Source organism: Prionailurus viverrinus, chromosome A1 (genome assembly GCF_022837055.1).
Source record: "Prionailurus viverrinus isolate Anna chromosome A1, UM_Priviv_1.0, whole genome shotgun sequence".
NCBI lineage: Eukaryota > Metazoa > Chordata > Mammalia > Carnivora > Felidae > Prionailurus > Prionailurus viverrinus.
Window position 1 is genome coordinate 110,257,754 of NC_062561.1, and position 12,244 is coordinate 110,269,997.

Sequence of the window (12,244 nt, forward strand, 5' to 3'; positions counted from 1 at the left end):
CCTTGCTATAAATGTACATTTTATACTTTATTTTCCTAATATTTATGAGCAAACTGCCTGGTCGCTGGAAGAATTGATTCAGCGGCCTCACTGGCAGCAAGGCACCAAAATTTAAAAGCAGCCTGGGGAACTGGATGTCACTGGCAACCTCGCCTTAATGCTTGCTCGAATTATAAAGTAATCACCTAAAATAGTAAAGCTGAGTATGTTTAGATGCACAAATATAAAGGTTTAAGCTAGATTTTTACTTGAGGAGTTTTCCCCTTTACTTGTTAAACATTCAGAACATTGTTTTCACGTAATCGGTGATCTAATTGTAAATGGCAAACGAGTACAAATTAGTATTGGGCTCAGCCAATAATAAACTGTGACCTTGGGCACATTGCTTTGTGTAGCTCAGAGCCTGGAGCCCATTAGGCACTGTCAATAGACTTTGCTTGTACCAGCAATTCCGTTTCAATCAGTATTTAATCCCTGGTCTATTCTTAGTGATCATAATCAGAATGAGTTCAAACTCTATACATCAGTAATGATCTTTAACAGGGGGTTTTCTCCCTCTTCCCCCTGGAGAGAGGGGCCTATAACAAAATTCCAAGTTGATTGAGGCTCCACTTCCTATGAGATCACAGAATGATTTCTCCAAGGCACCCAGCAGTCTGTCCTGAAAAAGCTTAGAAGATGTGAAAAGCAGCTATGGAAATGAAAATCACAACAAAGGGAATATGACTAAGAATGAAAACAGAGAGTATAATGCCAATTCTGCTTCTGAAATAGCTTTGGCATCCATCTCTGTCTTTCTGCCCACCCCCCACCCAGCTCAGTGTCCCTTACCATCTCTCCCAGGGACCTGCCACCACCCCAGTGGCACCATCCATTCGCTGTACTGGCATTGGTCATAGCAGGCTGTAAAGAAGCATAGGTCATGAAACAACATGTGGTCTAATTCCATCTGTATAGAACATATATTTGGCTGTGTTTATACCTACGGACGTATACAGAAAACTTTGCAGAATAAACAAAAGTTAAGAATGATTCTCTAACATGTGATCCATTCCTCTTATATTTTGGAAATTATTGAGAATTGGGAAAACATAATCATCAATTTTATGATCAGAAAATAACTAAAGCTTATAGAGAACAAACTGATGGTTACCACAGGGAAGGTGGGTTGGGGGATGGGTGAAAAAGGTGAGGGGGATTAAGGAGGGCACTTGTCATGATGTACAGAAGTGTTGAATCACTATATTGTATACCTGAAACTAAAACAACACTCTATGTTAACTAACTGGAATTAAAATAAAAGCTTTAAAAATAATAAAAAAAATAAATAAACCCAATGTTTTCAGAGAACCAAAAAAGAAAAAAGAAAAAGAAGAGAATCGAAGCTACTTTTTAAAAAGAAAGCAAGCAAGCTTTCCACGGTATTCTACTGCAAACAGGGTAAAGTCCAAACTAGAATTTAAGAGCCTCTATCCATGACCCCAGATTATTTTTCCAACATTATCTTCTGTCTCTCTGACACACACCCAAATGGAAAACACACTAGACTATTTACCCTTAATTCTGTCTTCCCCATCTAACCTGCAAGCCCTTGCCTGTATTGTTCATATAGCCTGCTTCTTGAAGACCTCAGATGCCTTTTAGAATCTGCCCGCTGGTAAGCCCATTGAACATTGATTTCATTTGGATAGGTAACATAATTGTGTTTTTCTCTAGTCCACTAAGCAGTGAGCTCCCCAAAGGCAGGTAGTGCCTTCTCCCCTGAGTATCTGGCTAGCTGCACCTGCAGCAGTTGCAGAAGACTTTACAGGGGTGGGATTTCAGCTGACTTTAAAGAAAAGCTGAGTTTAAAGATAACTATTTAGATAAATGATAGCTGATTGCTGTTCTCATTGTATATTTAAAATGCAAGAACTTCTTTGAAAGGCATTGTTATGATTCTGATGTAGACTGTTTAATATTACTAAATAAATTGGCCTCAAAAGTTCTCCTTTATTTTATTTATTTGTTTATTTTTATTTGAGAGAGAGAGAGAGACAGACAGACAGACAGACAAAGCGGAGGGGGTGTGGGGTAGGGAGAGGGGCAGAGGGAGGGAGAGAATCACGCAGGTTCCACACTCAGTGCGGAGGCTGATTCAGGGCTCAATCCCACGACCCTGGGATCATGACCTTAGCAGAAATCGAGTCTGATACCCAACCCATTGAGCCACCCAGATGCCCCTAAAAGTTACCCTTTAAATGGGAGATGTACCTTCTTTTTTTTTTTTATGTTTATTTATTTTTGAGAGATACAGAGCATGAGCATGGAGGGACAGAGAGAGAGGGAGACACAGAATCCAAAGCAGGCTCTAGGCCCTGAGCTGTCAGCACAGAGACTGATGCGGGACTCAAAATCACGAACTGTGAGATCATGGCCTGAGCCAAAGTCAGACACTTAATCGACTGAGCCACACAGGCTCTCCGGGAGATGTACCTTCTGATTTTGCACTAACATTCTTAAGCTAAAAGGATACAATATCTACAATTTATAAATGGTTGTCATCAATAAACAAAATTAAAAGGCAAATGACAAACTTGGAAAATATTGACAACATATATAATAAAAGGTTAATAACTACATATCAACAAGAAAAATGAATGGGGAAAAGGGAGAAAGGCAATTCACAAAAGAACAAATTCAAATAGCCAATAAATAAGATGGGAAAAGTTTAACGTCATTAGTAATAAAATAAATAGGAACTAGAGTGAGATACAACTTTTCACCTTCGAAAATGACAAGTTAAAAGATCCTACCCAGCACCATTGAGGGAAAGGCAAGGTACTTTCATGGGGCTGTAACTTTTCTGGAAAACAGTTTAGCATTAAGTTTCAAGAGTTTTGAAAATAATTCCCTTTGACCTAGTGATTCGACTTGTAGGATTCTATCCTAAGGAATTAATCAGAAATGCGCACAAAGTTTTGTATATGAGCACCACCATTCATAAGAATTAAAAACTGGAAATAATACAGACTGCCAACTATAAGAAAACAAAGTGTAATACTACTACATTTATTTGATGCCATAATAAAAATGTATTTTTAGAGGCGTCTGGGTGGCTCAGTCGGTTAAGCGTCCAACTTCAGCTCAGATCATGATCTCACAGTTTGTGAATTCGAGCCCAACATTTGTCTTGCTACTGTTAACAAAGATCCTGCTTCGTTTCCTCTGTTCTCCTTTGTCTCTGCCCCTCTCCTGCTTGCTCTCTCTCTCTCTCAAAAATAAACATTAAAAATTTTATTAAAGGGGCAGCTGGGTGGCTCAGTTAGTTGAGCATCCAACTTTGGCTCAGGTCATGATCTCATGGTTCTTGAGTTCGAGCCCCGCATCAGGAGTTCTGCTGTCAGCTCAGAGCCCCCTGTGGATTTTTTTGTTCCCTTCTCTCTCTGCCCCTTCCCCACTTGCACTCTCCCTCTCTCAAAAAAAAAAAAATCTTTTTTTTAAAAGTTATTAAATTTTTTTAGTTTAAAAATCATACATTTTTATGTTTTTTAAAAAGTTTACCTATTTATTTTTGAGAGAGAGAGAGAGAGAGAGAGAGCGCGCGAGCATAAGCGGGGGAGAGGCAGGGAGAGAGAAACACACAGAATCCAAAGCAGGCTCCAGGCTCTGAGCTGTCAGTGTAGAGCTGGACGCGGGGCTCGAACCAATGAACTATGAAACCATGACCTGAGCCAAAGTCAGATGTTTAATTGACTGAGCCACATAGGCTCAAAAGTCATATATTTTTAAAGAATAGATATTGTCATTGAGGAAAATGTTCACACTATGAAATGGGAGAAAAAAGATTAAATACTAAGCATTGTGGAAATAGGACTAAAGATAGAAATCACCCTGGGAAATGGGATTGGGGAAAAGATGGTCTTTCATATTTCACTGTTCTCGTTTTTGTTTTAGTCAGTGATAATAGTATAATAGTTGCTATACAACTAATAACAATTTGAATGTTCACTGTGGGCCAAGTATTAAGTATTTTGTGTTTATTTTCTCACTTAATCCTCACAACGACGTGATGAGGTAAGCATTATTATCATCCCCACTTTACAGATAAGAAAACTGAAGTGCAGAGAGGTCAAGCAAGTTCCAAGGTAGAGAGCTATGCTTCAAGTGTGGCATTTTGACTCCTGTCTTATTCTCGCTAACTACTACTGAGTGGCACTCTGGGTATCTACTTGTAGTATGGTGTTTGAAAATTAAGCTGATCCTATTTTTTTTTTTTGCCCTGGTGGCTTACTCAGCTGAAAAGCTTCTTCTACCTAGCTATGTAACTACCTGATCTCTTCAAGTCTTTGTATAATGGGACCTTCAAAAGAGTCCTACCCTGAACACAGGGTGCAAAATGGCAGTCTGCCCCTCCTCTGTTTTACTCTGCTTTATTTTCTCCATAGTATTCATCTAGCATATTATACAATTTTCAAATGCACCATATTACTTCTGTCCCCCACCTCCCCCAACCCATGAGCTCTACTAGGTTAGGGGGTTTTATCTGTCTTGCTAACTGATGTATTACAGCCTGAAAAGGTACTGGCACAAACTAGGTGCTCAATATATATTTACGTATTAAAGAAAAATTTTAAATACAGCACAATTATAATTTTGTTTCCTTGTTTTAAAGCACAGCATACTCATGTGTATGGTGGAGAAGAACAATTCTTTCAAAACGTTAATGGTGATTTCAAGTGATGTTTCTTCTTCATTGTGTCTTTTGTGGTTTTATTCTCAAAATTCCATGTGAAAATGTACTATTTTATCATGAAACTACTGCTTTTTAAAACGTCTCTTCTAGGGGCGCCTGGGTGGCTCAGTTGGTTAAGCTTCCGACTTCTGCTCAGGTCATGATGTCGCGGTTCGTGAGTTAGAGCCCTGGGTCGGGCTCTGTGCTGACAGCTCAGAGCCTGGAGCTGCTTCAGATTCTGTGCCTCCCTCTCTCTCTGCCCCTCCCCTGCTCGCACTCTGTCTCTGTCTCAAAAATAAATAAACACTAAAAAAAAAAAAAAAAATTAAAACGTCTCTTCTAAACCTCGGCTAACATACATGGCCATGCACAATGAATTGTCTTTGCTGCAGATTGCAAGAAGCCGTTTTCCTCCGTGAAACGCAGAGGAATCGACAATTGGAAAGATACCGATGGTCTTTAAATAAAATATTGCTTTTAAGTAATCTCCTGATATTTTGTGGTGGTTAACTATTCCTTATGGAAATAAAAATCCTTCCCTCTCCGGTCGACCACGGCATCCCTGGGAAACACGCCCACCTAGCAACCGGGAGCCAGCTGAACCATGGCACTGCGCCTTTAATTCCCGGCTCGGGAGGGGTGCAGTGGATAATTTCCGCTCCCCCACTCCCTCCGCGGCCCTGGTGGCAACCGTCACCTGTAAGGCGAGCACCGAGCACGGGCGATGGAGCCTGGCGCCCATTGGACAGAATACAAAGGCAGAAACCTACCCCGAAGACTGGGGGCCTGGCGCAGCGGAGGCGGTGGGCGCGCGCCGCGGCCCCCCGCACCTTTCTCCAGGAGACACCCGGGCCCCGCGGCGCGGGCGTGACCGGGGTCCAGCTTCATGGTCACGCCCGTCCCGCCTCAGTGAAAACAGGTGAGCGTGGCGGAGGAGTACGTGACTCCCGGAACCTCTGCTCCGGATCGTCCCAGCGGGCGCGGCGACGTCCACCTGCCCCGGCAGCCGGGAACCGAGGGCGGGTGGCAGGGGGTGGCCTCCGCTCTCCCGCGGGACGGGACTGACCATGGCGCTAGCCGCCGCGGCCGCCGCCGCGGCCGCCGGAGTGAGCCAGGCGGCGGTGCTGGGCTTCCTGCAGGAACACGGCGGCAAGGTGCGCAACTCGGATCTGGTGAGCCGCTTTAAGCCGCTCCTGGATGCCGGCGACCCGCGCGGCCGTGCCGCCCGCAGGGACCGCTTCAAGCAGTTTGTCAACGACGTGGCTGTGGTGAGGGAGTTTGACGGCGTCAAGTTCGTGGTGCTGAGGAAGAAACCTAGGCCCCGGGAGGGACCAGAGCCTCTGGCCTCGTGCGTCCCCGGCACCCCCGCGATACCAGACCCTCCGTCGAACATCACTTCCGTCTCAGAGGGGGAAACCCCCGGCTCGGGGGTTCCATCCCTGCCTGCAGAGCAGCAGTTGGTGGAACCACTTGAGGACCCGGCCCAGCCATTAGAGCCACAGGACACCCCCGGGGATCCGGCCTCTGAGCCCACTCAGCCGAACGGGGAGCTGTTGTTAGGTCTGGCCCAGCAGTCAGGGGGACCCTCCGACTCCCAGATTCCAGCCTTTGAGCTAGCCCTGCCCTCTGAGGGACTCTCTGCAGACGTGGCCCCGCCGTCTAGGTCACCGTCGGAGGAGGTCTTGTCCCAAGCGGAGTCGCCGGACCAGGAACCTGGGCATGGAGCCACGAAAGAAGCCCTACCACTCCCTCGGCACGCGCCGCCGCCAAAGCCCTGCATGCTGCCGGTGCGCTGCGTTCCGGCCCCCTCCGCCCTCCGGATCCGGGCCGAGGAACAGGGCCTGCGCCGGCAGCTGTCGGAAGAACCGAGCCCCCGGAGCTCCCCACTGCTGCTGCGGCGGCTCTCGGTGGAAGAGTCTGGCCTGGGCCTCAGCCTGGGCCCGGGCCGCTCCCCACACCTGAGGCGCCTGTCGCGCGCCGGCCCGCGCCTGCTGAGCCCAGACACAGAGGAAGTGCCCGCCGCGCCGCCGCCGTCCGCCGTGCCTCTGGAGCCGACCGAGCACGAGTGGCTAGTGCGGGCGGCCGCGGGCTGCTGGACCCACCAGCTGCACGGGCTGCTGCTGCGCGACCGCGGCCTGGCGGCCAAGCGCGACTTCATATCTGGTTTCACGGCCTTGCATTGGGCCGCCAAGAGCGGAGACCGGGAGATGGCGCTGCAGCTGGTGGAGGTCGCGCGGCGCGGGGGCGCGCCTGTAGACGTGAACGCGCGCTCACACGGCGGCTACACGCCACTGCACCTGGCCGCTCTGCACGGCCACGAGGATGCCGCCGTGCTGCTGGTGGTGCGCCTGGGTGCGCAGGTGCATGTGCGTGACCATAGCGGGCGGCGCGCCTACCAATACCTGCCGCCCGGCGCCTCCTACGCGCTCCGCCGCCTGCTCGGCGACCCAAGCCTTCGAAGCTCTAGCGAGCTCGATGCTACCGGAGCTAGTGGTGGCACGCTTACGACCCGGCGCCCGGTGCAAGTGGCTGCCACCATCCTCAGTTCCACCACCAGCGCGTTTCTGGGTGTCCTGGCCGACGACCTGATGCTCCAAGACCTGGCTCGGGGCTTGAGGAAGTCAGGCTCCTTGAGCAAGTTCTTGGGTGCCTCGCCCATGGCTCCACGTAAAAAGACTAAGACCCGCAGTGGCCTACCGGCTTTTTCAGAAATCTCTCGTCGACCTACTCCGGGGCCCTTCGCTGGGCTAGTGCCCAGCCTGCCTCCCACAACCTGACGGTCCCTGAGGCTTAGCTTGGTTGATGTAACCCAGCCTGCCCCTCAGTCCAAGCCTGCCCAGAACAGTGGCTCAACACCTGTGGCTACATCCTATTTCCAGCTTTCTCCACTGCAGCCTGTTTTACCCAGGTGGGCCTACGCCTCTAGCTTCTGCAGGAAGCTTGATCTGTCTGCGAAGATGGGAATCAAGATCTGAGAGAGCGCCACCTATAACAAATTCCAGAAATCAGGCTTGAACTTGGGAGACTTGAATTTTAGGATCAGAAGTCAAGGGCCCCTGCATGAGTTACCCGGACCTCTGCATCTACACACTCCCAAGCCAGAACTAGAGCAAGGGTTTCTAAATGTTGTGTGGTGTTGGATAGTTTGTGAGCTTTAAGATACAGAGTGGTTTTGTAATCTGATGCTTTTATCCTATTTTTAAATTGAAATGAGGTAAAACAATTTTCATAATAGCCTTTTGAAATTATATTTTTCCATTTTTAGGCAAAATGCTCATTTTCAATCTTTTGCTAAATATTTTGGAGTTCTATTTAAAAAACAGATGATCAAGATCTAAAGGAAATTAGTCCCAACCAACAAAACCCTTAAACCTTTACCTACCTCATTTTAGGCGTTCAAGATTCTAGAGAGTCTTGGAGACAGAATGTGACCATTGTGAATGTAATTAATTTCAGTTGTGCTGTGAATGCTAAATATTAGGAAGCAAGTGCATCTTGGGAGAAAGAATGATTTAACTGAGAGAAAGAGGCATTTTGGCAAATACTTTTAATTTGTGATTGTCTTTATGATGAAATACAAAATGTCTTTGGCACTGGTGGGTGATTTTTTTGATTTGGCATGAATATTTAATTTTTTAAGTGTGATTTATTTGTGAATGCACCATTGTGCCATGTTCCTGAATCTGGTTTTTCAAATCTGGCTGAGCCTTTCGATGCAGTACGTAAATATTCAAAGAAAAAAATGTCATAGCATTACACCAGAAAAATAACTGGTTAAATAATAGTGGGTACACTTAAAGAGCTACTATTTTATGTGAAAATTCTATAAAAACAAAAAGTATGTTATATCCATCTTTAAAAGCCATCTGAAAGCGGGCGCCTGAGTGGCTCAGTAGGTTGAGCGTCTGACTTCAGCCTGGGTGGAGCCCTGCGTCGGACTCTGTGCAGACAGCTCAGAGCCTGGAGCCTGCTTGGGATTCTGTGTCTCCCTCTCTCTCTGCCCCTCTCCTACTCATGCTCTGTCTCTCTCTCTCTGTCAAAAATAAATAATCATAAAAGCCATCTGAAAGCAAACAACTTATTCCAAAATAGCAAATGCAGAATTTCTTTGCTCAGTGAACTTAGAGGAATGGCCTAACTTCCCCAGACATTTGCTCACATCTATAATTGCGAAGGTTTGTAGATACCACCAAGAGGTCCCAGGCTCAACACATTGTAACTATAGTGGCTCTTTTTGTCTTTGAAAGATGGGGAATCTATTTGCTCAACCAGCCTTTTTGTATATCTTATTGTGGTAATGCTCTGCTTTTGCGAACTGTGTCTGCATGTCATTACTTCTATCAAATAGTTCTTGTGGCAGAGGAGAGTGCGGCTCCTCCCTTCCATATATATCAGTGAGGCATCTGACATTATTTAAGGCAATCCTTAATGGAATGTTTTGATTTAAGCAATGAAATAAACAAGTCTCTCATTTTGTTCCTGCTTGTGTGATAATGCACTCCCCTTCAACATTCTACAGCTCTTGCTACTGTATTTTTCTGTCTTCTAATCTAAATTCCTTCAGTTTCTCTTCATTCTCTTCCTGGCATTCTATTATTGAAAGAGTTTGAATTGATCTGCAAAATAAAGGCATCAGCCACACACAGTTACCAAAAAAAAAAAAAAAAAAATAGATGAATGTAGGCTCTAATCTGACCCTTTCTACCTTCCTTGCCTGGAACTCTAGCTAAACTGCATAAATTATTTAAAAATGCAAATTAAATCTGCCTCTGCAGAAAAATTGTGGGAGGCAATAATTATAGCAATCTCAGTTGCTGAAGGTGTAGAAGATGGAATAAAATATTAGAGATTTTCCATGGTAAAAGAGAGGCTTGACTGAAAAAGTATAACAAAGGTCACAAACACAGGTATGACCTGCCTGGAGAAAGACAAAATCTAAACCAGCAAAGTAGTAATAATAGGAACTAATGTTTATTGCACACTCAAATCAGAGGAGGGTTACTTAAGCTGCCAGAAGAATCTTTGTGTTTCAGAAGGGCATGCTGCAAGCCTTCCAAGTGAAGTAAAACATTTGGCAGGAGTTCAGGATCAATAAGCCTAAAACTTAGGTTAAAAACCACTGTGTTTTCCTTACAGGTCAAGACTTTCTAAAACTATAGAGTAAATCAGTAGGAAATTACACTTTGATATGCATATGGAAAGTTTTCAAGTAACATATATTGCCTAGCAGGAGGTATACCTGTGAGGGGTATTGCCAACAAATGACATTAATTAAATAAATAAATAAATAAATAAATAAATAAATAAATAAATAAATGTTGCTTATAAGTTAAGACAATTTAGCTGGCTAGAATCATCACAGGGAAAAGAATCACTCTTTTTAATGCAGGAGAAGTTGATCATTGATATAGATGTGTATGAGTCACCCAGAGCAAGCTTTTAAATAAAGGTTTACACTTCCTTTCAGGGAGGCTGGGGGTTGTTCTTAAACGTGTCTCACTTATCTAATGAAGACCAGGGTATATGTGGTGATATACATATGGCCTGCATTTATTAAGCACCAGCATGCTTCTAACCACTGCACAAGTATTAACCTCAACCTTATAAAGTATGTTCTGTTAGTATCTTGATTTTAAAGCAAGGAAACTGACACCACAACAAATTGTAAGTATCTTGTCCAGGCTTCACAGCTAGTGACTGTCAGAAAGGGATGGCCTTCTGGTGCTCTTTTCCATCACAGTGTCCTGGTGCAGAAAAGCGAGGTGGTCTTATCTCAGCCCTTACTCATCTAGTGACCTTAGGCAAATCACCTAATTCTCCAAACTCTGTCTCCCTCTTTCATGGGACATAAGACTGGCCGTACCTATCCTACAGGCTGTGAGGAGGGTGGGGCATAGGAAAGAAGTAGGTATAGCTCCTTGGGAACTGCAACACCATCCTGAAATATCACCCGGGTGCCCAGTTGGTCCCATAGGGGTATCTGGCTGCATTCCAAAACCAAATAGCTCTGACTTGTGGCTTTGCTTTACACGATCAGCACTCTTTTACCATGTTAGTATCTGTATACATAAGTAACAATGGCAGCTGCTGGGAAAAATATTCCCACCAAAAGGAGATTATCTCATGTTCTGTATGATATCACTTTAGTTAAAAATAGATACCACAATGTCTTTCTTTAATACACATTCCTCTAGCATCCCTAACCCGCCTTCCAGACCTAACCAGATGTCATTCAGCCAGCTGGACTGAAAGCACTTCTCAACACAATTATAAAGCTGGGACCACCCAGGACCCATATTCTCCGCCCCCTCCCCCCTTTTTTTTTTCACCTTTTCCTGGAAGAAATTATTTGACCTTTTAAAATGGTTTCATAAATAGACTCTTTATGGTTCTCCAGATAGCTTTTTGCCTTGAACCTCTGTCCTGGCCTTACCCTTCCAGAACTACCACATCTCTGGACTTGAGCCTGTGAAGCAGAGGTGGCCTCAGGTGTTACTACAGGAAAGAGGAAAAAAGGAAGAGATGGAGAAACAAGTCGGGCAGGTACGGGGGTAGGGTTGGAATTTGTCCAGATATCTCCTGGTGGCGGGGGGAGGGGGGGGTCTTCCTAGAGGACAGTTGGTGCTGATTTATTTTTTTTAATTATTTTTTCAACGTTTATTTATTTTTGGGACAGAGAGAGACAGAGCATGAACGGGCGAGGGGCAGAGAGAGAGGGAGACACAGAATCAGAAACAGGCTCCAGGCTCTGAGCCATCAGCCCAGAGCCTGACGCGGGGCTCGAACTCACGGACCGCGAGATCGTAACCTGGCTGAAGGCGGACGCTTAACCGACTGCGCCACCCAGGCGCCCCCAGTTGGTGCTGATTTAAGTTGCAACAACAGGTAAACCCCCTACCGTGATGGTCTAAACTGTAGCCAGCCTGAGATGGTAACACTACCGGGGTGGGGGGCGTTGAGAGGATTGCTTTACAGCAATTGCTGGCTCCTGCCCCTCCTCCCTCTGCCCCCACACTCCCCTTCCGTCTCTTCTTTCTGCAATTTTCAACCATCTTTGACCTAAATCTCCTCACAAGCTTCTGATTTACATGTGCATGAACAGCAAGGTGATTTGCTCCCGAGAGGATCCCTGAGGTTTACAGCAGCCGCTCCCGGAGGTACGCCGTATGCAGAGCAGTCTGTTCCAGACAGATTGCGCGCCGGTTTGGGGCGCCGCGGAACGCTGCTTCCCTATTCCGTTTCCAATTCACAGTCTGAAGGTAAAAAGTACACTAATTAAATCCACATTAGGAGGTGCAGCGGGGGCGGGGCTAGGGGAGCTGGGGAGGCGGCCGCGGGACTGCTGTTGCCTAGCAACAACGCCAGCCGAAGCCTGCCCCTCTGCAAAAAACCAGGGACACCGCCAAAGGCAGCGGGGCTGGGGGCGAGCAGGTGTGTGTGCTGACCGCTTAAAGACACAGAGGCAGGGGCGCCTGGGTGGCTCAGTCGGTTAAGCCTCCGACTTCAGCTCAGGTCACGATCTCCTGGTCC

General features: G+C 46.2%; 1 protein-coding gene across 1 annotated transcript; it reads left to right on the top strand.

The window, feature by feature from the left end:
- Positions 1–5,781: 5,781 nt before the first annotated feature.
- SOWAHA (sosondowah ankyrin repeat domain family member A) lies at positions 5,782–8,627 on the top strand. The gene has a single exon (XM_047868858.1). The coding sequence runs from the start codon at positions 5,782–5,784 to the stop codon at positions 7,489–7,491; it is 1,710 nt and encodes a 569-aa protein (XP_047724814.1). The 3' UTR covers positions 7,492–8,627.
- Positions 8,628–12,244: the final 3,617 nt, after the last annotated feature.

Coding starts and splice junctions, on each gene's coding strand:
- SOWAHA (XM_047868858.1), top strand. CDS start 5,782: ATGGCGCTAGCCGCCGCGGCCGCCGCCGCGGCCGCCGGAGTGAGCCAG.